This window comes from Oncorhynchus nerka, linkage group LG4 (assembly GCF_034236695.1).
Source record: "Oncorhynchus nerka isolate Pitt River linkage group LG4, Oner_Uvic_2.0, whole genome shotgun sequence".
In the NCBI taxonomy this organism is placed as follows: Eukaryota; Metazoa; Chordata; class Actinopteri; order Salmoniformes; family Salmonidae; genus Oncorhynchus; species Oncorhynchus nerka.
In genome coordinates this window covers 10,039,352-10,066,330 of record NC_088399.1, presented here as the reverse complement: position 1 = coordinate 10,066,330, position 26,979 = coordinate 10,039,352, and the positions used below count along the sequence as shown (strand labels likewise).

The window sequence follows — 26,979 nt, the reverse complement described above, 5'->3', positions numbered from 1 at the left end:
TTAAAGGGTGTAGGGTTCATATGGTTAAAGGGTGTAGGGTTTACACAGTTAAAGGGTGTAGGGTTTACACAGTTAAAGGGTGTAGGGTTCATATGGTTAAAGGGTGTAGGGTTTACACAGTTAAAGGGTGTAGGGTTTACACAGTTAAAGGGTGTAGGGTTTACACAGTTAAAGGGTGTAGGGTTTACAAAGTTAAAGGGTGTAGGGTTTACACAGTTAAAGGGTGTAGGGTTCATATGGTTAAAGGGTGTAGGGTTTACACAGTTAAAGGGTGTAGGGTTCATATGGTTAAAGGGTGTAGGGTTTACACAGTTAAAGGGTGTAGGGTTCATATGGTTAAAGGGTGTAGGGTTTACACAGTTAAAGGGTGTAGGGTTTACACAGTTAAAGGGTGTAGGGTTTACACAGTTAAAGGGTGTAGGGTTTATATGTTAAAGGGTGTAGGGTTTACACAGTTAAAGGGTGTAGGGTTTACACAGTTAAAGGGTGTAGGGTTCATATGGTTAAAGGGTGTAGGGTTTACACAGTTAAAGGGTGTAGGGTTCATATGGTTAAAGGGTGTAGGGTTTACACAGTTAAAGGGTGTAGGGTTTACATGGTTAAAGGGTGTAGGGTTTACACAGTTAAAGGGTGTAGGGTTAAAAAGGGTGTAGGGTTTACACAGTTAAAGGGTGTAGGGTTCATATGGTTAAAGGGTGTAGGGTTTACACAGTTAAAGGGTTACACATGGTTAAAGGGTGTAGGGTTTACACAGTTAAAGGGTGTAGGGTTCATATGGTTAAAGGGTGTAGGGTTTACACAGTTAAAGGGTGTTCATATGGTTAAAGGTTACACAGTTAAAGGGTGTAGGGTTTACACAGTTAAAGGGTGTAGGTTCATATGGTTTAAGGGTGTAGGGTTTACACAGTTAAAGGGTGTAGGGTTCATATGGTTAAAGGGTGTAGGGTTTACACAGTTAAAGGGTGTAGGGTTCATATTTACACAGTTAAAGGGTGTAGGGTTTACACAGTTAAAGGGTGTAGGGTTCATATGGTTAAAGGGTGTAGGGTTTACACAGTTAAAGGGTGTAGGGTTTACACAGTTAAAGGGTGTAGGGTTCATATGGTTAAAGGGTGTAGGGTTTACACAGTTAAAGGGTGTAGGGTTCATATGGTTAAAGGGTGTAGGGTTTACACAGTTAAAGGGTGTAGGGTTTAAAGGGTGTAGGGTTTACACAGTTAAAGGGTGTAGGGTTTACACAGTTAAAGGGTGTAGGGTTTACACAGGTTAAAGGGTGTAGGGTTTACACAGTTAAAGGGTGTAGGGTTCATATGGTTAAAGGGTGTAGGGTTTACACAGTTAAAGGGTGTAGGGTTCATATGGTTAAAGGGTGTGGGTTTACACAAAGGGTTAAAGTGTAGGGTTTACACAGTTAAAGGGTGTAGGGTTCATATGGTTAAAGGGTGTAGGGTTTACACAGTTAAAGGGTGTAGGGTTTACACAGTTAAAGGGTGTAGGGTTTACACAGTTAAAGGGTGTAGGGTTTACACAGTTAAAGGGTGTAGGGTTTACACAGTTAAAGGGTGTAGGGTTCATATGGTTAAAGGGTGTAGGGTTTACACAGTTAAAGGGTGTAGGGTTCATATGGTTAAAGGGTGTAGGGTTTACACAGTTAAAGGGTGTAGGGTTCATATGGTTAAAGGGTGTAGGGTTTACACAGTTAAAGGGTGTAGGGTTCATATGGTTAAAGGGTGTAGGGTTTACACAGTTAAAGGGTGTAGGGTTTACACAGTTAAAGGGTGTAGGGTTCATTAAAGGGTGGTTAAAGGGTGTAGGGTTTACACAGTTAAAGGGTGTAGGGTTCATATGGTTAAAGGGTGTAGGGTTTACACAGTTAAAGGGTGTAGGGTTTACACAGTTAAAGGGTGTAGGGTTTACACAGTTAAAGGGTGTAGGGTTTACACAGTTAAAGGGTGTAGGGTTTACATATGGTTAAAGGGTGTAGGGTTTACACGGTTAAAGGGTGTAGGGTTTACATGGTTAAAGGGTGTAGGGTTTACACAGTTAAAGGGTGTAGGGTTTATATGGTTAAAGGGTGTAGGGTTTACACAGTTAAAGGGTGTAGGGTTTACACAGTTAAAGGGTGTAGGGTTCATATGGTTAAAGGGTGTAGGGTTTACACAGTTAAAGGGTGTAGGGTTCACATGGTTAAAGGGTGTAGGGTTTACACAGTTAAAGGGTGTAGGGTTTACACAGTTAAAGGGTGTAGGGTTTACACAGTTAAAGGGTGTAGGGTTTACATGGTTAAAGGGTGTAGGGTTTACACAGTTAAAGGGTGTAGGGTTTACACAGTTAAAGGGTGTAGGGTTCATATGGTTAAAGGGTGTAGGGTTTACACAGTTAAAGGGTGTAGGGTTCATATGGTTAAAGGGTGTAGGGTTTACACAGTTAAAGGGTGTAGGGTTTACACAGTTAAAGGGTGTAGGGTTTACACAGTTAAAGGGTGTGTAGGGTTTACACAGTTAAAGGGTGTAGGGTTTACACAGTTAAAGGGTGTAGGGTTTACATGGTTAAAGGGTGTAGGGTTTACACAGTTAAAGGGTGTAGGGTTTATATGGTTAAAGGGTGTAGGGTTTACACAGTTAAAGGGTGTAGGGTTCATATGGTTAAAGGGTGTAGGGTTTACATATGGTTAAAGGGTGTAGGGTTTACACAGTTAAAGGGTGTAGGGTTTACACAGGTTAAAGGGTGTAGGGTTTACACAGTTAAAGGGTGTAGGGTTTACACAGTTAAAGGGTGTAGGGTTTACACAGTTAAAGGGTGTAGGGTTTACACAGTTAAAGGGTGTAGGGTTCATATGGTTAAAGGGTGTAGGGTTTACACAGTTAAAGGGTGTAGGGTTCATATGGTTAAAGGGTGTAGGGTTTACACAGTTAAAGGGTGTAGGGTTCATATGGTTAAAGGGTGTAGGGTTTACACAGTTAAAGGGTGTAGGGTTTACACGGTTAAAGGGTGTAGGGTTTACACAGTTAAAGGGTGTAGGGTTCATATGGTTAAAGGGTGTAGGGTTTACACAGTTAAAGGGTGTAGGGTTTACACAGTTAAAGGGTGTAGGGTTCATATGGTTAAAGGGTGTAGGGTTTACACAGTTAAAGGGTGTAGGGTTCATATGGTTAAAGGGTGTTTACACAGGGTTTTCACAGTTAAAGGGTGTAGGGTTTACACAGTTAAAGGGTGTAGGGTTTACACAGTTAAAGGGTGTAGGGTTTACATGGTTAAAGGGTGTAGGGTTTACACAGTTAAAGGGTGTAGGGTTCATATGGTTAAAGGGTGTAGGGTTTACACGGTTAAAGGGTGTAGGGTTTACACAGTTAAAGGGTGTAGGGTTCATATGGTTAAAGGGTGTAGGGTTTACACGTTTAAAGGGTGTAGGGTTTACACAGTTAAAGGGTGTAGGGTTTACACAGTTAAAGGGTGTAGGGTTTACATGGTTAAAGGGTGTAGGGTTTACATAGGTTAAAGGGTGTAGGGTTTACATGGTTAAAGGGTGTAGGGTTTACACAGTTAAAGGGTGTAGGGTTTACACGGTTAAAGGGTGTAGGGTTTACACAGTTAAAGGGTGTAGGGTTTACACAGTTAAAGGGTGTAGGGTTTACATATGTTAAAGGGTGTAGGGTTTACACAGTTAAAGGGTGTAGGGTTCATATGGTTAAAGGGTGTAGGGTTTACACAGTTAAAGGGTGTTTAGTTAAAGGTGTAGGGTTTACACAGTTAAAGGGTGTAGGGTTTACACAGTTAAAGGGTGTAGGGTTTACACAGTTAAAGGGTGTAGGGTTTACACAGTTAAAGGGTGTGTAGGGTTTACATGGTTAAAGGGTGTAGGGTTTACATGGTTAAAGGGTGTAGGGTTCATATGGTTAAAGGGTGTAGGGTTTACACAGTTAAAGGGTGTAGGGTTTACACAGTTAAAGGGTGTAGGGTTTACACAGTTAAAGGGTGTAGGGTTTACACAGTTAAAGGGTGTAGGGTTCATATGGTTAAAGGGTGTAGGGTTTACACAGTTAAAGGGTGTAGGGTTCATATGGTTAAAGGGTGTAGGGTTTACATGGTTAAAGGGTGTAGGGTTTACATGGTTAAAGGGTGTAGGGTTTACACAGTTAAAGGGTGTAGGGTTTACATGGTTAAAGGGTGTAGGGTTTACACAGTTAAAGGGTGTAGGGTTTACACAGTTAAAGGGTGTAGGGTTCATATGGTTAAAGGGTGTAGGGTTTACACAGTTAAAGGGTGTAGGGTTCATATGGTTAAAGGGTGTAGGGTTTACACAGTTAAAGGGTGTAGGGTTTACACGGTTAAAGGGTGTAGGGTTTACACAGTTAAAGGGTGTAGGGTTTACACAGTTAAAGGGTGTAGGGTTTACACAGTTAAAGGGTGTAGGGTTTACACAGTTAAAGGGTGTAGGGTTTATATGGTTAAAGGGTGTTAGGGTTTTCACAGTTAAAGGGTGTAGGGTTTACACAGTTAAAGGGTGTGTAGGGTTTACATGGTTAAAGGGTGTAGGGTTTACATATGGTTAAAGGGTGTAGGGTTTACATGGTTAAAGGGTGTAGGGTTTACACAGTTAAAGGGTGTAGGGTTTACACAGTTAAAGGGTGTAGGGTTTACACAGTTAAAGGGTGTAGGGTTTACACAGTTAAAGGGTGTAGGGTTCATATGGTTAAAGGGTGTAGGGTTTACACAGTTAAAGGGTGTAGGGTTCACATGGTTAAAGGGTGTAGGGTTTATACGGTTAAAGGGTGTAGGGTTTACACGGTTAAAGGGTGTAGGGTTTACACAGTTAAAGGGTGTAGGGTTTACACAGTTAAAGGGTGTAGGGTTTACATGGTTAAAGGGTGTAGGGTTTACACAGTTAAAGGGTGTAGGGTTTACATGGTTAAAGGGTGTAGGGTTTACATGGTTAAAGGGTGTAGGGTTTACACGGTTAAAGGGTGTAGGGTTTACACAGTTAAAGGGTGTAGGGTTTACACAGTTAAAGGGTGTAGGGTTTACACAGGTTAAAGGGTGTAGGGTTTACACAGTTAAAGGGTGTAGGGTTCATATGGTTAAAGGGTGTAGGGTTTACACAGTTAAAGGGTGTAGGGTTTATATGGTTAAAGGGTGTAGGGTTTACACAGTTAAAGGGTGTAGGGTTTACACAGTTAAAGGGTGTAGGGTTTACACAGTTAAAGGGTGTAGGGTTTACACAGTTAAAGGGTGTAGGGTTTACATGGTTAAAGGGTGTAGGGTTCATATGGTTAAAGGGTGTAGGGTTTACATGGTTAAAGGGTGTAGGGTTTATGGTTAAAGGGTGTAGGGTTTACATGGTTAAAGGGTGTAGGGTTTACACAGTTAAAGGGTGTAGGGTTCATATGGTTAAAGGGTGTAGGGTTTACACAGTTAAAGGGTGTAGGGTTCATATGGTTAAAGGTGTAGGGTTTACACAGTTAAAGGGTGTAGGGTTTACACAGTTAAAGGGTGTAGGGTTCATATGGTTAAAGGGTGTAGGGTTTACACAGTTAAAGGGTGTAGGGTTTACACAGTTAAAGGGTGTAGGGTTCATATGGTTAAAGGGTGTAGGGTTTACACAGTTAAAGGGTGTAGGGTTCATATGGTTAAAGGGTGTAGGGTTTACACGGTTAAAGGGTGTAGGGTTTACACGGTTAAAGGGTGTAGGGTTTACACAGTTAAAGGGTGTAGGGTTTACACAGTTAAAGGGTGTAGGGTTTACACAGTTAAAGGGTGTAGGGTTTACACAGTTAAAGGGTGTAGGGTTTACGGTTAAAGGGTGTAGGGTTTACACAGTTAAAGGGTGTAGGGTTTACACAGTTAAAGGGTGGGTGTAGGGTTTACATGGTTAAAGGGTGTAGGGTTCATATGGTTAAAGGGTGTAGTGTTTACATGGTTAAAGGGTGTAGGGTTTACACAGTTAAAGGGTGTAGGGTTTACACGGTTAAAGGGTGTAGGGTTTACACAGTTAAAGGGTGTAGGGTTTACACAGTTAAAGGGTGTAGGGTTCATATGGTTAAAGGGTGTAGGGTTTACACAGTTAAAGGGTGTAGGGTTCATATGGTTAAAGGGTGTAGGGTTTACACGGTTAAAGGGTGTAGGGTTTACATGGTTAAAGGGTGTAGGGTTTACACAGTTAAAGGGTGTAGGGTTTACACAGTTAAAGGGTGTAGGGTTTACATGGTTAAAGGGTGTAGGGTTTACACAGTTAAAGGGTGTAGGGTTCATATGGTTAAAGGGGGTAGGGTTTACACAGTTAAAGGGTGTAGGGTTCATATGGTTAAAGGGTGTAGGGTTTACACAGTTAAAGGGTGTAGGGTTTACACGGTTAAAGGGTGTAGGGTTTACACAGTTAAAGGGTGTAGGGTTCATATGGTTAAAGGGTGTAGGGTTTACACAGTTAAAGGGTGTAGGGTTTACACAGTTAAAGGGTGTAGGGTTCATATGGTTAAAGGGTGTAGGGTTTACACAGTTAAAGGGTGTAGGGTTCATATGGTTAAAGGGTGTAGGGTTTACACAGTTAAAGGGTGTAGGGTTTACACAGTTAAAGGGTGTAGGGTTTACACAGTTAAAGGGTGTAGGGTTTACAAAGTTAAAGGGTGTAGGGTTTACACAGTTAAAGGGTGTAGGGTTTACACAGTTAAAGGGTGTAGGGTTCATATGGTTAAAGGGTGTAGGGTTTACACAGTTAAAGGGTGTAGGGTTCATATGGTTAAAGGGTGTAGGGTTTACACGGTTAAAGGGTGTAGGGTTTACACAGTTAAAGGGTGTAGGGTTTACACAGTTAAAGGGTGTAGGGTTTACACGGTTAAAGGGTGTAGGGTTTACACAGTTAAAGGGTGTAGGGTTCATATGGTTAAAGGGTGTAGGGTTTACACGGTTAAAGGGTGTAGGGTTTACACAGTTAAAGGGTGTAGGGTTTACACAGTTAAAGGGTGTAGGGTTTACACAGTTAAAGGGTGTAGGGTTTACACGGTTAAAGGGTGTAGGGTTTACACAGTTAAAGGGTGTAGGGTTTACACAGTTAAAGGGTGGGTGTAGGGTTTACATGGTTAAAGGGTGTAGGGTTCATATGGTTAAAGGGTGTAGGGTTTACATGGTTAAAGGGTGTAGGGTTTACACAGTTAAAGGGTGTAGGGTTTACATGGTTAAAGGGTGTAGGGTTTACACAGTTAAAGGGTGTAGGGTTCATATGGTTAAAGGGTGTAGGGTTTACACAGTTAAAGGGTGTAGGGTTCATATGGTTAAAGGGTGTAGGGTTTACACAGTTAAAGGGTGTAGGGTTTACACAGTTAAAGGGTGTAGGGTTTACACAGTTAAAGGGTGTAGGGTTCATATGGTTAAAGGGTGTAGGGTTTACACAGTTAAAGGGTGTAGGGTTTACACAGTTAAAGGGTGTAGGGTTCATATGGTTAAAGGGTGTAGGGTTTACACAGTTAAAGGGTGTAGGGTTCATATGGTTAAAGGGTGTAGGGTTTACACAGTTAAAGGGTGTAGGGTTTACACAGTTAAAGGGTGTAGGGTTTACACAGTTAAAGTGTAGGGTTTACAAAGTTAAAGGGTGTAGGGTTTACACAGTTAAAGGGTGTAGGGTTTACACAGTTAAAGGGTGTAGGGTTCATATGGTTAAAGGGTGTAGGGTTTACACAGTTAAAGGGTGTAGGGTTCATATGGTTAAAGGGTGTAGGGTTTACACGGTTAAAGGGTGTAGGGTTTACACAGTTAAAGGGTGTAGGGTTTACACAGTTAAAGGGTGTAGGGTTTACACGGTTAAAGGGTGTAGGGTTTACACAGTTAAAGGGTGTAGGGTTCATATGGTTAAAGGGTGTAGGGTTTACACGGTTAAAGGGTGTAGGGTTTACACAGTTAAAGGGTGTAGGGTTTACACAGTTAAAGGGTGTAGGGTTTACACAGTTAAAGGGTGTAGGGTTTACACGGTTAAAGGGTGTAGGGTTTACACAGTTAAAGGGTGTAGGGTTTACACAGTTAAAGGGTGGGTGTAGGGTTTACATGGTTAAAGGGTGTAGGGTTCATATGGTTAAAGGGTGTAGGGTTTACATGGTTAAAGGGTGTAGGGTTTACACAGTTAAAGGGTGTAGGGTTTACATGGTTAAAGGGTGTAGGGTTTACACAGTTAAAGGGTGTAGGGTTCATATGGTTAAAGGGTGTAGGGTTTACACAGTTAAAGGGTGTAGGGTTCATATGGTTAAAGGGTGTAGGGTTTACACAGTTAAAGGGTGTAGGGTTTACACAGTTAAAGGGTGTAGGGTTCATATGGTTAAAGGGTGTAGGGTTTACACAGTTAAAGGGTGTAGGGTTTACACAGTTAAAGGGTGTAGGGTTCATATGGTTAAAGGGTGTAGGGTTTACACAGTTAAAGGGTGTAGGGTTCATATGGTTAAAGGGTGTAGGGTTTACACAGTTAAAGGGTGTAGGGTTTACACAGTTAAAGGGTGTAGGGTTTACACAGTTAAAGGGTGTAGGGTTTACAAAGTTAAAGGGTGTAGGGTTTACACAGTTAAAGGGTGTAGGGTTTACACAGTTAAAGGGTGTAGGGTTCATATGGTTAAAGGGTGTAGGGTTTACACAGTTAAAGGGTGTAGGGTTCATATGGTTAAAGGGTGTAGGGTTTACACGGTTAAAGGGTGTAGGGTTTACACGGTTAAAGGGTGTAGGGTTTACACAGTTAAAGGGTGTAGGGTTTACACAGTTAAAGGGTGTAGGGTTTACACAGTTAAAGGGTGTAGGGTTTACACAGTTAAAGGGTGTAGGGTTTACACGGTTAAAGGGTGTAGGGTTTACACAGTTAAAGGGTGTAGGGTTTACACAGTTAAAGGGTGGGTGTAGGGTTTACATGGTTAAAGGGTGTAGGGTTCATATGGTTAAAGGGTGTAGGGTTTACATGGTTAAAGGGTGTAGGGTTTACACAGTTAAAGGGTGTAGGGTTTACACGGTTAAAGGGTGTAGGGTTTACACAGTTAAAGGGTGTAGGGTTTACACAGTTAAAGGGTGTAGGGTTCATATGGTTAAAGGGTGTAGGGTTTACACAGTTAAAGGGTGTAGGGTTCATATGGTTAAAGGGTGTAGGGTTTACACGGTTAAAGGGTGTAGGGTTTACATGGTTAAAGGGTGTAGGGTTTACACAGTTAAAGGGTGTAGGGTTTACACAGTTAAAGGGTGTAGGGTTTACACAGTTAAAGGGTGTAGGGTTCACACAGTTAAAGGGTGTAGGGTTCATATGGTTAAAGGGGGTAGGGTTTACACAGTTAAAGGGTGTAGGGTTCATATGGTTAAAGGGTGTAGGGTTTACACAGTTAAAGGGTGTAGGGTTTACACGGTTAAAGGGTGTAGGGTTTACACAGTTAAAGGGTGTAGGGTTCATATGGTTAAAGGGTGTAGGGTTTACACAGTTAAAGGGTGTAGGGTTTACACAGTTAAAGGGTGTAGGGTTCATATGGTTAAAGGGTGTAGGGTTTACACAGTTAAAGGGTGTAGGGTTCATATGGTTAAAGGGTGTAGGGTTTACACAGTTAAAGGGTGTAGGGTTTACACAGTTAAAGGGTGTAGGGTTTACACAGTTAAAGGGTGTAGGGTTTACAAAGTTAAAGGGTGTAGGGTTTACACAGTTAAAGGGTGTAGGGTTTACACAGTTAAAGGGTGTAGGGTTCATATGGTTAAAGGGTGTAGGGTTTACACAGTTAAAGGGTGTAGGGTTCATATGGTTAAAGGGTGTAGGGTTTACACGGTTAAAGGGTGTAGGGTTTACACAGTTAAAGGGTGTAGGGTTTACACAGTTAAAGGGTGTAGGGTTTACACGGTTAAAGGGTGTAGGGTTTACACAGTTAAAGGGTGTAGGGTTTACACAGTTAAAGTTTGGGTGTAGGGTTTACATGGTTAAAGGGTGTAGGGTTCATATGGTTAAAGGGTGTAGGGTTTACATGGTTAAAGGGTGTAGGGTTTACACAGTTAAAGGGTGTAGGGTTTACATGGTTAAAGGGTGTAGGGTTTACACAGTTAAAGGGTGTAGGGTTCATATGGTTAAAGGGTGTAGGGTTTACACAGTTAAAGGGTGTAGGGTTCATATGGTTAAAGGGTGTAGGGTTTACACAGTTAAAGGGTGTAGGGTTTACACGGTTAAAGGGTGTAGGGTTTACACAGTTAAAGGGTGTAGGGTTCATATGGTTAAAGGGTGTAGGGTTTACACAGTTAAAGGGTGTAGGGTTTACACAGTTAAAGGGTGTAGGGTTCATATGGTTAAAGGGTGTAGGGTTTACACAGTTAAAGGGTGTAGGGTTCATATGGTTAAAGGGTGTAGGGTTTACACGGTTAAAGGGTGTAGGGTTTACACGGTTAAAGGGTGTAGGGTTTACACAGTTAAAGGGTGTAGGGTTTACACAGTTAAAGGGTGTAGGGTTTACACAGTTAAAGGGTGTAGGGTTTACACAGTTAAAGGGTGTAGGGTTTACACGGTTAAAGGGTGTAGGGTTTACACAGTTAAAGGGTGTAGGGTTTACACAGTTAAAGGGTGGGTGTAGGGTTTACATGGTTAAAGGGTGTAGGGTTCATATGGTTAAAGGGTGTAGGGTTTACATGGTTAAAGGGTGTAGGGTTTACACAGTTAAAGGGTGTAGGGTTTACACGGTTAAAGGGTGTAGGGTTTACACAGTTAAAGGGTGTAGGGTTTACACAGTTAAAGGGTGTAGGGTTCATATGGTTAAAGGGTGTAGGGTTTACACAGTTAAAGGGTGTAGGGTTCATATGGTTAAAGGGTGTAGGGTTTACACGGTTAAAGGGTGTAGGGTTTACATGGTTAAAGGGTGTAGGGTTTACACAGTTAAAGGGTGTAGGGTTTACACAGTTAAAGGGTGTAGGGTTTACACAGTTAACCTCTTCAGTCGACCCTCTACTTTTTTGAACATTTTGTTAAAAATCGCGCAACATTTCAGCGCCCTGCTACTCATGCCAGGAATATAGTACGTTCATATGGTTAGAATGTGTGGATAGGAAACCCTCGGACGTTTTTAAAACTGGTTAAATCACGACTGTGGCTATTACATAACGTGCGTTACATCGGAAAGCGCAGGAAAACCTGATCACAGAAAATGGAAATAAATATCCTTGCGCCACTTCCAGCAATTGTTAACAGTGAGCCGAATTAGATAAGACCGAGCATTCAACTCCCACAGCATCCCCATGTTGTCTAGAGTCTTGTGAATTGAATCATCTTTGATTCTTGGTTGAACCGAAAGAGGGGCACGACTTACCTCCGGTCTCCGCCCAGATCATTCCGGAAGAGCTCTCTCCTGAAATTTTTCCAAGACGACAGCTAATGATATTTACATCGCCTACGGATGATTTTTATCGCTTATTAACGTTTACTAATACCTAAAGTAGCATTACAAACGTATTTCGAAGTGTTTTGTGAAAGTTTATCGTCTACTTTTTGAATTTTAAAAAATGACGTTACGTTGTGAAATCGCTGTTTTTTCGTTTATCACACAGTCTACATATAACGATATCTTGGCTTTATATGGCCCGATTTAATCGAAATAAAGACCCAATAGTGTTTATGGGACATCTAGGAGTGCCAACAAAGAAGATGGTGAAAGGTAATGACTGTTTTCTATTTTATTGTGCGGTTTGTGTAACGCCGAAATGCTAATTATTTTGTTTACGTTCCCTGCTGTGCTTTTCTGTTGTAGTGTATTGGTGCATGCTATCAGATAATAGCTTCTCATGCTGTCGCCGAAAAGCATTTTAAAAATCTGACTTGTTGGCTGGATTCACAACGAGTGTAGCTTTAATTTGATACCCTGCATGTGTATTTTAATGAACTTTTGAGTTTTAACTAATACTATTAGCATTTAGCGTAGCGCATTTGCATTTCCAGAGCTCTAGTTGGGACGCAAGCGTCCCAAGTAGAGGCAAGAGGTTAAAGGGTGTAGGGTTTACACAGTTAAAGGGTGTAGGGTTCATATGGTTAAAGGGTGTAGGGTTTACACAGTTAAAGGGTGTAGGGTTCATATGGTTAAAGGGTGTAGGGTTTACACAGTTAAAGGGTGTAGGGTTCATATGGTTAAAGGGTGTAGGGTTTACACAGTTAAAGGGTGTAGGGTTCATATGGTTAAAGGGTGTAGGGTTTACACAGTTAAAGGGTGTAGGGTTTACACGGTTAAAGGGTGTAGGGTTTACACAGTTAAAGGTTTTACACAGTTAAAGGGTGTAGGGTTCATATGGTTAAAGGGTGTAGGGTTTACACAGTTAAAGGGTGTAGGGTTTACACAGTTAAAGGGTGTAGGGTTTACACAGTTAAAGGGTGTAGGGTTCATATGGTTAAAGGGTGTAGGGTTTACACAGTTAAAGGGTGTAAGGTTCATATGGTTAAAGGGTGTAGGGTTTACACGGTTAAAGGGTGTAGGGTTTACACAGTTAAAGGGTGTAGGGTTTACACGGTTAAAGGGTGTAGGGTTTACACAGTTAAAGGGTGTAGGGTTTACACAGTTAAAGGGTGTAGGGTTCATATGGTTAAAGGGTGTAGGGTTTACACGGTTAAAGGGTGTAGGGTTTACACAGTTAAAGGGTGTAGGGTTTACACAGTTAAAGGGTGTAGGGTTTACACAGTTAAAGGGTGTAGGGTTCATATGGTTAAAGGGTGTAGGGTTTACACAGTTAAAGGGTGTAGGGTTTACACAGTTAAAGGGTGTAGGGTTCATATGGTTAAAGGGTGTAGGGTTTACACAGTTAAAGGGTGTAGGGTTCATATGGTTAAAGGGTGTAGGGTTTACACAGTTAAAGGGTGTAGGGTTTACACAGTTAAAGGGTGTAGGGTTTACACAGTTAAAGGGTGTAGGGTTTACACAGTTAAAGGGTGTAGGGTTTACACAGTTAAAGGGTGTAGGGTTTACACAGTTAAAGGGTGTAGGGTTTACACAGTTAAAGGGTGTAGGGTTTACACGGTTAAAGGGTGTAGGGTTTACACGGTTAAAGGGTGTAGGGTTTACACGGTTAAAGGGTGTAGGGTTTACACAGTTAAAGGGTGTAGGGTTTGCACGGTTAAAGGGTGTAGGGTTTACACAGTTAAAGGGTGTAGGGTTTACACAGTTAAAGGGTGTAGGGTTTACATGGTTAAAGGGTGTAGGGTTTACACGGTTAAAGGGTGTAGGGTTTACACAGTTAAAGGGTGTAGGGTTTATATGGTTAAAGGGTGTAGGGTTTACACAGTTAAAGGGTGTAGGGTTTACATGGTTAAAGGGTGTAGGGTTCATATGGTTAAAGGGTGTAGGGTTTACACAGTTAAAGGGTGTAGGGTTTATATGGTTAAAGGGTGTAGGGTTTACACGGTTAAAGGGTGTAGGGTTTACACAGTTCAAGGGTGTAGGGTTATATGGTTAAAGGGTGTAGGGTTTACACAGTTAAAGGGTGTAGGGTTTACATGGTTAAAGGGTGTAGGGTTCATATGGTTAAAGGGTGTAGGGTTTACATGGTTAAAGAGGCCAGATGCACCAACCACCTGTTGGGTGAAGGACCTCTAACCACATACAGGCTTTACTGTAGGCCCCTAAAACATATTTTTAAATGGACAACCTGTGATTCAAACAACAACACAGTGGGCATCACGCCTACATGCATTTTCACTAATTACACAATCGCAACAAACTCAATGAGAAAAGAAAAGAAGGAAAACTGACCTCTTGTTTTCCATTAGCACCTGACAACAATAAAACAACACCTAACAATCTCAGTAAAAACCCTCATTGACCCATAAAAACACTTGCAGGCTCTAAATACAGCTTCACAAGCCCAACGGTGGATAAAAAGCTCACGTTCTCTTCAAACCGCTTGTACTCTGGTGGGAAAAAAATCACAATGCCATTTAGGGGTGGGTGTTTGGTTTGTAAACTCAGCGGTTGCCATGGTGCCTGATAACACAGCTTAATTAATGGGTTGCTTTTTATGAGATTGCTGAGCCTCTGGGGTACAAATGGGTCCACCACCGAGGCTGCGCCGCCATCTTATCGTGACAGGACGCGACGTGAGGAACCTCGATCGAATCTTTGGTAATTCTTTATTTAATTTATCTGTCATCCGTTTAAAAACTATTGTTGGTGATTTATGGTGAAGATTAAGGATTCACTCAGAGCGACTGGGTGGGGGGAGAGTTCATATGGTTCATATGTCTCAGGTTTTTTATGAATTAAAGCTTGAGTGGTTATCGAAACAGCAAAAACATTCCCCCCGAGACCTCGGAGGAAGTGATTTGTAGGGTTCTCAGAGAGATAGAGATCTGTTCCGTTCGGAAAGGGGGATATGTTCTGGAACTGATGGATGTGGTTGATACCGGTGTCTCCATAGTAACATGGTGACAAACATACAGTGGCAACAGTGCAAAAATAATAATAATTGTATTTCAGTGAGTGTGCCATTGTAACATAAGTAGGAATCGATGAAGTCAAGATCGCTTTGATTTCTGCTATGTAAGGAAGTCTATTTTAATTTGAGTAATTTTCTAGTTTTAGAAATATGACGTTGTTGTTGTTGTTGTTATCTTAGTAAGGGGAGAACTTCCGTACATAATCACAAATATTTGAATGCTCCTACTAACCGCACTAACTGTACTATGTGTGGCGTAAATTGAGTATATTGTATCCTTATTGGTCATAGTATAGATATAGTTACTATGCCAAAAAGTTCCCGGATGTCGTACTACATTCGCCAAAATATGAAGTATATAAATATGAAGGCCATAATGCAATTATTCAGAAAATGGGCGTGGCTTCACATTCTTTTCAGATTTGAAGAAAATGGGCGTGGCTTCACGTTGTTTTCAGATTTGAAGAAAATGGGCGTGGCTTCACGTTGTTTTCAGATTTGAAGAAAATGGGCTTGGCTTCACATTGTTTTCAGATTTGAAGAAAAGGGGCTTGGCTTCACATTGTTTTCAGATTTGAAGAAAAGGGGCTTGGCTTCACATTGTTTTCAGATTTGAAGAAAATGGGCTTGGCTTCACATTGTTTTCAGATTTGAAGAAAATGGCGGAAAACATGCAGCCAAAGTCCAACGAGAACGAATACAAATTCATTGCTTTAACAAATGATGACAAATGTTAAGAACATTTTGAACAATGTAATAAAGTAATGACGTTCAAATAAGTTACCTTACACATTACGTTGGCTGACAATTTGTTAGCTATGCTATCCTTACGAACCGCATAGCATATCATTACAGCAGTATGTACCAGATTGTTAGTTAGCTACCTAATGTTAGTTGTCTACTAATAACTGAAATCTGCCAGTATATTAACTATATGCTATCTCTAACTAACTACCCAATGTTTATTGACTGGATTATTCCTGTCATTCTTAGCTAAGTGGTATTCTCATGTGTGTTCTCAATGGACATTTGGTTGCTTTCGTAAATTCGCTCTGGCTAGCTACTCCGATTTCAGAGCACTCTCGAGCGCAGAATAACTGATGAATATATGCTCAACACCCGGTGAATATGGCCAGTGTTAGCGTAATTAAATTGTTACCAGCAGCAGCACAGTTAGTCATCAACACTCTAGATAACATGAAAACTGCCTAACCAGCTCTGCTAAGGCGTGTAAAATGATCAGAGTGAGTTGTTCTCTAATTTGTGTCTGGAAGTAGCTAGCAAGCTAGCCAACGTTAGCCAGTTAGCTTGGGTGCTTGACTGCCGTTGTGAGGCCAGAACACTCGGGTCAACTCTACTCCTCGGGCCAGAGTGTCCAGTGTGCGCTCTGAACGCTCCCAGAGCGAAACGCTCTGAATTTATGAACTGACAATCTGACAACTCTCTGAGTTTACAAACACCCAGAGCGGTCTCTGACGGCCCGCTGGCACTCCAGATTGAATTTAAGAACACTCCCAAAGTCGTAAAAAGTCTAGCTAGTAATTGTTATGCTAACAAGCTAGTAAGAGGTTGCATAGCAACAGCATCAACTTCCGGTAGACAGGCAAAGCTCTAGTACGCTCATCTGAAAGGATACCGTTTATTTACAGTACACTAAAATGAACTTATAGTATATAGCATGTAGTATATACTCATTAAGTATGTGGTATACAGGATGTTAGCATGGGTATTCGAACACAGCTCTTGTCTTTAATAGGGGGAAATATTCTCTGAACTCAAAACTAGGTACTGATCCCAACATGCTCTGTTCAGATGTAGGAGGACCTCGCGACGCATCACAGAGGTAACAGAGTATAAGCTATGCGCTTTTTGAGGCCTGGTGTGCTTGGTGTGCTGCAACCTCATGCAAACCAATGCACCTTCCCCATTGAAATACATTCAGCTGGCTCCACCATTTTACTCTGTGCTGCTCAGTGTGAATGCACCCTTAGAAAAGAAATGGCGCCATTTCCGATGCAGCGATGCAGTTCATGCCTTTTGTAATCGACTCCCATTTCCTAGTGCTTCACTCACCTGCATGTTCTGACAGTGGGAGGCGGTGGTTCCGAAGAGGATCTGACACTGTTCATCTGCCGTGTAAGTCATCCCTGGGTGTTTGAATGGCAGGATCACTGAATTCAAGCTCAGCGGGTCGGTCTGGAGGAGACAACTACTGGCCTTGGACCTACGACACACACACGTGCATGCACACACATGCACACACACACACGGACACATGGACACACACACACACACAGAAACGTTCTCTATTGAGTCACTCTCCACTAACCTGGCAAAGAAGTGACTTCCGATTGAGGGCATTTCACGTCACTATGGCAAATACTATTTGAACCCAGGTCTGGGTTCATAAAGCGTCTCAGATTAGGAGTTCTGATCAAGGATCAGGTCCCCCTGTCGATATAATCTTATTCATTATGATCTAAAAGGCTAAACTGATTTGTGAATACGGGCCAAATTCCCAGCTACACTGGCTGTACTTTACTACTGTATTATGGTCAACTAATCATCCACAGCTTTCAGCTGTCTCATTCAACCCCTCATTCCTCCAGCAGGTTGGCATTCATTGTCAGGAATCTGAAATGAAGACTTAAAAATCAAATGTTCGTTTTCATGAATTTTTACAACATAGCCAATTTTGACTTTGCAGCTGGCCCGTCTATTGAAAATCGCTCAGTTCTGCCTCCAGGGCAAGATTCATGACAATAAATGTCAAGCTGCATTCCTCCACAGCATGACTCTTGTGGCTGTAGTTGATGTTATAAACAAGTCTTTAGACATACATGCATAACGTCACTGGGGAGAGGAGTGAAACCTTGCAGTGTGCAGGGTGTCCTGTTCTCTGTGCAAAATGGATGACACGTGATAGTGACAATGGACTGCAAATAACCGATATGAAAATAATAAATATATAAAACATTATTTTAACGTTTAAGTTGGTCAAACTGACAACCAATGAATGAAATTAAGTGAATTGAAACGTAAATGATCAGGGTGAGAGGAAGAGGAAGAGGAGGACGAAGGATGGCTGGTTTTACCGGAGGAACTTCTCCACGTCGTCGCGGCTACAGCCAGACCAGGAAACATCGCCCAGGTTCTGACCTTTGACCCATTCTCCCGACATGATGTGGAGGCCGTCCGCACATGACTGGTGGTCGTTGTCGTGACTCACACCCATGCTACAGTCACAGAGAGAGAGAGAAAAAAACATTATTGACTAAGGTTGCAAAATTCTTGCCTGGGTACCAGTCTGTTTGTGCCATCATGCCACTCCTTAACACTCCTTATCATGCCATGATACCACAATCCAGGCTAGCAAAATCTCTGAAAATATCCTACAACTTTTTCCCCCAGAAATCCTGGTTGGATGATTTCTCGAATCAGCAGGGTGTAAACTGTGAGGAAATCCAATATGGATTTCAGAAAAATGTTGCGACACATTACCAGCACATTATCGACATTATCAAAACCAGAGGACAAAAAAATACACCCAACCTGGTCCGAGGAGGACACACTAGCATGAAACCATAACCATGTGTCGTTGCCGAAAAACAAGCAAGAACATGAAAAGCGCTGGGAATTAGCAAATAAACATCGGCATAAGTTCACTCAGTCACGGGTATTAAATACGCCTTGATTCCAGTTGCTGAGGGCAACGAGTCAATGCTCATCTGCTACAGATTTCTATCCAGAGAGGGTAGAGGGAAGGGGGGGATGATGGCTTTCCATTTGGTTGCATTCTCAAGTAGCACCCTATCCCCTACATAGTGCACTACTTTAGACCAGAGCCCTATTCCCTAGATAGTGCACTACTTTTGACCAGAGCCCTATTCCCTAGATAGTGCACTACTTTTGACCAGAGCCCTATTCCCTAGATAGTGCACTACTTTTGACCAGAGCCCTATTCCCTACATAGTGCACTACTTTTGACTAGAGCCATATTCCCTACATAGTGCACTACTTTTGACCAGAGCCCTATTCCCTAGATAGTGCACTACTTTTGACCAGAGCCCTATTCCCTACATAGTGCACTACTTTTTACCAGAGCCATATTCCCTACATAGTGCACTACTTTTGACCAGAGCCATATTTCCTACATAGTGCACTACTTTTGACCAGAGCCATATTCCCTACATAGTGCACTACTTTTGACCAGAGCCATATTCCCTACATAGTGCACTACTTTTGACCAGAGCCATATTCCCTACATAGTGCACTTTTGACCAGAGCCATATTCCCTAGATAGTGCACTACTTTTGACCAGAGCCCTATTCCCTACCATATTCCCTACATAGTGCACTACTTTTTACCAGAGCCCTATTCCCTACATAGTGCACTACTTTTGACCAGAGCCATATTCCCTACATAGTGCACTACTTTTTACCAGAGCCCTATTCCCTACATAGTGCACTTCTTTTGACCAGAGCCATATTCCCTACATAGTGCACTACTTTTGACCAGAGCCCTATTCCCTACATAGTGCACTACTTTTGACCAGAGCCATATTCCCTACATAGTGCACTACTTTTGACCAGAGCCATATTCCCTACATAGTGCACTACTTTAAAATCTCATTTTTAACTGCACTTCCCCTTTAAAGTGGTTTCATTGGCTCTCTAGTGCAAATGGGAGACAAAAGTCCAGCAATAAAACACAAAGAAACACTGTTAGACATTTTTGGGGAAATTATTTGATGTGAGGATTAAATCAGTGGACCAGGTCATGATTTTTTACTTCAATCTTGACCCCAAACCCCTCCCTGTCTTGACAGCAAAACCCCCTCAGATATTTTCAAAATATTCTGCACTGCATGCATGTCCATGATGTATTTTAAGTCACTATTCAAGTACAAATAAAGCACATATATTATCATAAGTCATATCCCATAATACGGAATCCTTCATTAGCAATATATTCCCAACAGTCAACCTTCAGATCTTAGATAATTCCCTTCATGTCTACATTTGGGCTGGTTTCCTCCCCCTTTTTTCTCCTTTTTGTTTTTTACCGCATTTCCACAGGACAAAGTGAGACCTCCTGGACCTATTGTGAAATCGCATCAGTGGCTGGTGAGAAAAGATCATGTGCATCAAGGGTCACAGAGGAGGAACAAAGCTTCTCTCTTGTAAAAACACTTTGATAAGGTTACTAAAATGGAGGTGACTCGCAAGCCTTGTCAGGGACCCAATGGCTCAAGACTAAGCCGGGCCTTTCAGATGCTTTCCTTAACCCACCATTGTCTACAGAGGACATGACCCCATCATTACCGAGGAACAAGTCAAACACTGAGTTAGGAGAGAAATGCACAAAACTCTGCAACTTCTGCAAGTTGTTCAGAAATAAATAATTCCTGTTTGTTTCTCTCAAGTCATCAGACGCTAGCCACCCTGGAGTCTACTTAGGAAGGCTAGAGAGGATGTGAAATTCAGGTTCAGCTCAATATGGAACTCTGGTTTCTCTGTAAACCGTTGACACCTACTGCAAACCTCATCCTCCACATACAACACCGTTCTGCCAGTCACATTCTGTTAAAGTTCCCTCAAAGCACCCACATCCCTGGGTCGCTCGTCTTTTCAGTTCGCTGCAGCTCGCCACTGGAACAAGCTGCAAAAAACACTCAAACTCTCTTCATTAAAATACTCAATCATGGACACTCTTACTGACAGTTGTGGCTGCTTCGCGTGATGTATTGTTGTCACAGCATTATTGCCCTTTGTGCTGTTGTCTGTGCCCAATAATATTTGTACCATGTTTTGCGCAGCTACCATGTTGTGCTGCTGCCATGTTGTGCTGCTGCCATGTTGTGTTGCTACCATGTTGTTGTCATGCTGTGTTGTCATGTGTTGTTGCCATGCTATGTTGTTGTCTTATGTCTCTCTTTATGTAGTGTTGGGATGTCTCTCTTGTCGTGATGTGTGTTTTGTTTTATTTTTCATTTTTAATCCCCCGTCCCCGCAGGAGGCCTTTTGCCTTTTGGTAGGCCATCATTGTAAATAAGAATTTGTTCTTAACTGACTTGACTAGTTAAACAAAATCAAATAAAAACATCCAAACACCACATGCAGATGAAGCAGTCTGCATCTGGACTGTGAAGCATCTGATTTGAGGGTTAACGCGACCATTGGTTTTTAATCTCAGTTAGTTCTGCATGACTGGCTATAAATCCCAATGCTCAGGAAGAACATCTACTTCATAGTTTTTTGTAGCCGTTTTATCTTGTGTTTTAAAAATGGCAAATTCAATGAGGCCATCCAAGCCATTGCAAAGACTGATACTTTGCTATTTTACTCTGAGCTACACAGCTAAAAATACATGCTTTTTTGACTGTCAGACATGTATATTAAGTTTAGTCCCAAATGTATAACAGATGGGATATGCCAAAAGCTATCCGCAAGACCTTTATTTAAATACTTTTTTTTCCCTTAATCAAACATCAGTTTCAACTTACAGTAACATATCAAATGACATAACGAATATTTCACTTGATTGTATATTTTTGGAGCAATTATAGGATGAATTCTAATGGCAGTTCAAGGCCATTATTAATCTCTAGTTCCTTACAAAATCTACTCAGACCATTAAGGCACATAAGTGCAATATATTAACAAATGATTTTAAAGGTTTATGGAAAAGAAATAGAGTGAAACACAATTTAAAATGTGGTCAAACGAGAGAGATAGAATGAGAATGTTCACTATAATATTTTGCTATTTTGAGCGGAAGATGATGGATGCTGCACTGGATGAATATGTGCAATGACCTCATACAAGACAGCCTTTCTTTTGCACCTTGTGTTTGGTGAATGCACTACGTCATGGCTTTCACCTTCCGAAGACAGCTCTGTCATGTGTCATGCTACGCTAGCCCTGTGTCATGCTACACTAGCCCTGTGTCATGCAACACTAGCCCTGTGTCATGCTACGCTAGCCCTGTGTCATGCTACACTAGCCCTGTGACATGCTTTGCTAGCCCTGTGTCATGCTACACTAGCCCTCTGTCATGCTACGCTAGCCCAGAGTTATGCTACACTAGCCCTGTGTCATGCAACACTAGCCCTCTGTCATGCTACGCTAGCCCTGAGTTATGCTACACTAGCCCTGTGTCATGCTACGCTAGCCCTGAGTTATGCTACACTAGCCCTGTGTCATGCCACACTAGCCCTGTGACATGCTTTGCTAGTAGCCCTGTGACATTTGCACTCAATGGTATTGACTCTGTGATTCAATTCTGTGTCATTTCACCCCGACTGCCTTTGGAAAGTGACTCAAGATACTTTGTTGTCTTTGAATTGTAGTCCGCATCAGCGTGGCCTTTGTGAAACTACTGCCAAGTCATGACGAACGCGAGCTCTGATGTCTGAGCTCATTTGGCAGAGACAAGTGTGCTCCAGGACTCATCAACTAGTTTTCCTGTTCGCTATCTTGAGACAGATACATCACACACAAACACAGACATACACGCACACACACATCTCTAGTTTTGTAGGCTCCAATAGCCAACATGTGAATGCATTTAAGTACATGCAGGCAAATTCATAGGAAGACTCACGTCCCAAGATGCATGCTTGCACATAACATGTCATTAACAATGAAATGACTAGTTAATAATTAGCATTCTAGACTCAGATAACCCCATCTCTGTTGAATCAGTGAATCAGCGGGACCAAACTGGGACAAGCACACAACAAAGAAAGCAACCAACTTCGGGCACTGATCTCACCACCCCAGAGACTTTAGTTTGTCCAACAAATCTACAGACACACACAATTGGATAAACAATAGCTTCCCACACACAATCCAATAAACAGAAAGACAAACTGGAACAGCGGCTCAAGCCCTGACAAAGCACAGTGGTATTTTTGGAACAAAATTCAACCAGAGGATTTTTCTATACAGAGCTAGTGGGGATGATGATGACACACCCTCAGGGGCTTTCATAAGACCAGATGCTACGTTAGCATTAGCGGATCTGCTTACTCTTCGCTCTGGGGACACCGTGGAGGGCCCTCTAAGGGCAAGTAGGCTCCTTTGACTCCCCATACCACCATGAATTTACTTAGTGCTTTAGTGCTCAATTCAATCCATATCGCAGAAGTTCAGCGATACAGACTGAATAGAACTCTTACTCTGTTATCAGGGCATAAAATCCAGTCAGTGTATCTTAGCAATCGATTTCGCTGCTAAATTCAGATACAAAACTACTGCGTAGACTTGTGTCAATAGATTTGTTTCCACACAACTCATTATAAAAATAGTAATAGATGTCATACCATGTTTGTGAGAGAATTAAGTTGGTTAGCCTTTGTGGTGGATATCGAGCTTGTGAAGTGTGAGGTGACAGTTGGTTAGCCTTTGTGGTGGATATCGAGCTTGTGAAGTGTGAGGTGACAGTTGGTTAGCCTTTGTGGTGGATATCGAGCTTGTGAAGTGTGAGGTGACAGTTGGTTAGCCTTTGTGGTGGATATCGAGCTTGTGAAGTGTGAGGTGACAGTTGGTTAGCCTTTGTGGTGGATATCGAGCTTGTGAAGTGTGAGGTGACAGTTGGTTAGCCTTTGTGGTGGATATCGAGCTTGTGAAGTGTGAGGTGACAGTTGGTTAGCCTTTGTGGTGGATATCGAGCTTGTGAAGTGTGAGGTGACAGTTGGTTAACCTTTGTGGTGGATATCGAGCTTGTGAAGTCTTAGGTGACAGTTGGTTAGCCTTTGTGGTGGATATCGAGCTTGTGAAGTGTGAGGTGACAGTTGGTTAGCCTTTGTGGTGGATATCGAGCTTGTGAAGCGTGAGGTGACAGTTGGTTAGCCTTTGTGGTGGATATCGAGCTTGTGAAGTGTGAGGTGACAGTTGGTTAGCCTTTCTGGTGGATATCGAGCTTGTGTCGCGTGATGTGACAGTTGTGGGAGAGGAAAAACTTGACTCACTTGTGGCCCATTTCGTGAGCGATGGTAAAGGCCAGGTTGAGGCCGTTGTCCTCAGCTAGGATGCATTTCCTTCTCTCACTGCACATGCCGCTCAGGTAGGCAATGCCTGCAATGGAGAACAGGGGGAAAAAATGGTTGACATCTCTAAGGGTGGAATCCGTGGTCCGGAGGGGGCTAGGCCTTTTCAAACACCTGAAAGACCTTTTTCCTATTTCCTAATTCTCTGTAAAAAATCCTCATGACTGGTGGTTATTTTTTAATGAAACAAAATATGCTTCTCTGCATCTCTTCTAAAAATCTGGGTGAAAGATTGAAAGGAATGTGAGTCTTATTCATTACATTTAGTTCCTGCTTGCTTTTTAATTTCAGCAGGCATGCCAGCTAAAATAGTTAGATAAACTAGCTAGCTACTCTAACTTGAGTGATAGCCCGAAATGGCTTATTGGTAGCTAGTTATGGGGTTTGGAGACTTCATTAAAATGCTAGGTGGCTAGTTGTATTACAAAAAATAATAATATACAGTACCAGTTAAACGTTTGGACACACCTACTCATTCAAGAGTTTGTCTTTATTTTTACTATTTTTTACATTGTCGAATAATATTGAAGACATCAAAACTATGAACACATATGGAATCATGTAGTAACCAAGAAAGTGTTAAACAAATCAAAATATATTTTATATTTGAGATTCTTCAAAGTAGCCACCTTTTGCCTTGATGACAGATTTGCAAACGCTTGGTTTTCTCTCAACCAGCTTCATGAGGTAGTCACCTGGAATGCATTTAAAATAACAGGTGTGGCTTACTAAAAGTTCATTTGTGGAATTCCTTTCCTTAATGCGTTTGAGTCAATCAGTTGTTTTTAACAAGGTAGGGTTGGTATACAGAAGATAGCCCTATTTGGTAAAAGACCAAGTCCATATTATAGCAAGAACAGCTAAAATAAGCAAAGAGAAATTACAGTCCATCATTACTTAAGACATAAAGGTCAGTCAATGTTGAAAATGTCAAGAACTTTGAACGTTTCTTCAAGTGCAGTCAAAAAACCATCAAGCGCTATGATGAAACTGGCTCTCATGAGGACTGTCACAGGAACGGAAGACCCAGAGTTACCTCTGCTGCAGAGGATAAGTTCATTAGAGTTACCAGCCTCAGAAATTGCAGCCCAAATAAATGCTTCACAGAGTTCAAGTAACAGACACATCTCAACATCAACTGTTCAGAGGAGACTGCGTGAATCAGGCCTTCGTGGTCAAAATGCTGCAAAGTAACCACTACTACAGGACACCAATAAGAAGAAGAGACTTGCTTGGGCCAAGAAACACGAGCAATGGACATTAGACATAAGATCCAAATTTGAGATTTTTTATTCCAACTGCTGTGTCTTTGTGAGACGCAGAGTAGGTGAACGGATGACCTCCGCATGTGTGGTTCCCACAGTGATAGAGGTGTGATGATGTGGGGGTGTTTTGCTGGTGAGGCGGTCAGGGATTTTTTTAGAATTCAAGGCACACTTAACCAACATGGCTACCACAGCATTCTGCAGTGATACGCCTCCCATCTGGTTTGCGCTTGTTTTTCAATAGGACAATGACCCAACACACCTCCAGGCTGTGTAAGGGCTATTTGACCAAGAAGGAGAGGGATGGAGTGCTGCGTCAGATTGTCTGGCCTATACAATCACCTGACCTCAACCCAACTGAGATGGTTTGGGATGAGTTGGACCGTAGAGTGAAGGTAAAACAGCCAACAAGTGCTCAGCATATGTGGGAACTCCTTCAAGGTAGTTGGAAAAGCATTCCAGGTGAAGCTGGATGAGAGAATGCTAAGAGTGTGCAAAGGGTGGCTACTCAAGGCAAAGGGTGGCTACTTTGAAGAATCTAAAATCTAAAACACTTTTATGTTTACAACATGATTCCATATGTGTTTTTTCATAGTTGTGATGTCTTCAGTATTATTCTACAATGTAGAAAATAGTAAATATAAAGACACTTTTGACCGGTAGTATATATATTATTATTATTATAATTTTTAATGTATTTTTTAAACAGGACAAATCTGAGGGAGCACATGCCCCTGTGGGCATGACGGCTCTGGGGCATGATGGCTCTGCCTACAGTAAACCCTAACCCTACAATAAACGCTAAATCTAACCCTACAATAAACCCTAACTCTAACCCTACAATAAACCCTAACTCTAACCCTACAATAAACCCTAACTCTAACCCTACAATAAACCCTAACTCTAACCCTACAATAAACCCTAACTCTAACCCTACAATAAACCCTAACTCTAACCCTACAATAAACCCTAACTCTAACCCTACAATAAACCCTAACTCTTAACCCTACAATAAACCCTAACTCTAACCCTACAATAAACCCTAAATCTAACCCTACAATAAACCCTAACCCTACAATAAACCCTAACCCTACAATAAACCCTAACTCTAACCCTACAATAAACCCTAACTCTAACCCTTAACCCTAACTCTTAACCCTACAATAAACCCTAACTCTAACCCTACAATAAACCCTAAATCTAACCCTACAATAAACCCTAACCCTACAATAAACCCTAACCCTACAATAAACCCTAACCCTACAATAAACCCTAACTCTAACCCTACAATAAACCCTAACTCTAACCCTACAATAAACCCTAACTCTAACCCTAACCCTAACAATAAAAACCCTAACTCTAACCCTACAATAAACCCTAACTCTAACCCTACAATAAACCCTAACTCTAACCCTACAATAAACCCTAACTCTAACCCTACAATAAACCCTAACTCTAACCCTACAATAAACCCTAACTCTAACCCTACAATAAACCCTAACCCTACAATAAACCCTAACTCTAACCCTACAATAAACCCTAACTCTAACCCTACAATAAACCCTAAATCTAACACTACAATAAACCCTAACCCTACAATAAACCCTAACTCTAACCCTACAATAAACCCTAACTCTAACCCTACAATAAACCCTAACTCTAACCCTACAATAAACCCTAACCCTACAATAAACCCTAACTCTAACCCTACAATAAACCCTAACTCTAACCCTACAATAAACCCTAACTCTAACCCTACAATACACCCTAACTCTAACCCTACAATAAACCCCAAGTCTAACCCTACAATAAACCCTAACTCTAACCCTACAATAATACAGGATTTTCTCCCTTGTCCTCTCCTTTCTCTTCCATCCAGTAATCAAAGTGGTTTCAGGCCTTTATTTTAAAAAATGTGGATTCGGTTCAAAGGGAAAAAGCCCTCCATTTCATCCACCGTTAAGGTAAATTGCCCTAACAGTTCAACATACTAGCGCCATGTCTGGTGTGTGCTCCCGAATTATGGCCTGCAAATGACAGCTGCAACTCTTTTGCTCCTGCGGGATCAGGTTAAGGGGGAAAACACGAGAAGGGGATTTTGTATTTTCTCATGTAGTGGATCGTATGCTGTGACCTTTGATGGCTTAATCATCCCATTGAAAAGGATCCAGAACTAATGCTTTCCATTACGAAAACCGGCAGAACAATCCTGCCTTTGATGGACGAAAATAAAATAAATTAAGTGCAGTTTCTAAGGGCCTGGATGTCCAT

At 41.8% G+C, this 26,979-nt stretch overlaps 1 protein-coding gene across 1 annotated transcript in view; it reads right to left on the bottom strand.

Moving 5' to 3' along the window:
* LOC115117757 (ADAM metallopeptidase with thrombospondin type 1 motif, 17) overlaps positions 1-26,979 on the bottom strand; it is a 156,704-nt gene that overhangs the window by 95,793 nt on the left and 33,932 nt on the right. The window contains exons 8-10 of the mRNA XM_029646256.2: positions 23,366-23,471; positions 17,487-17,627; positions 16,465-16,615 (exon numbers count right to left, since the gene is read on the bottom strand). Coding sequence (XP_029502116.2) covers positions 16,465-16,615; positions 17,487-17,627; positions 23,366-23,471 — 398 coding nt within the window. The remainder of the gene's footprint in view (positions 1-16,464; positions 16,616-17,486; positions 17,628-23,365; positions 23,472-26,979) is intronic.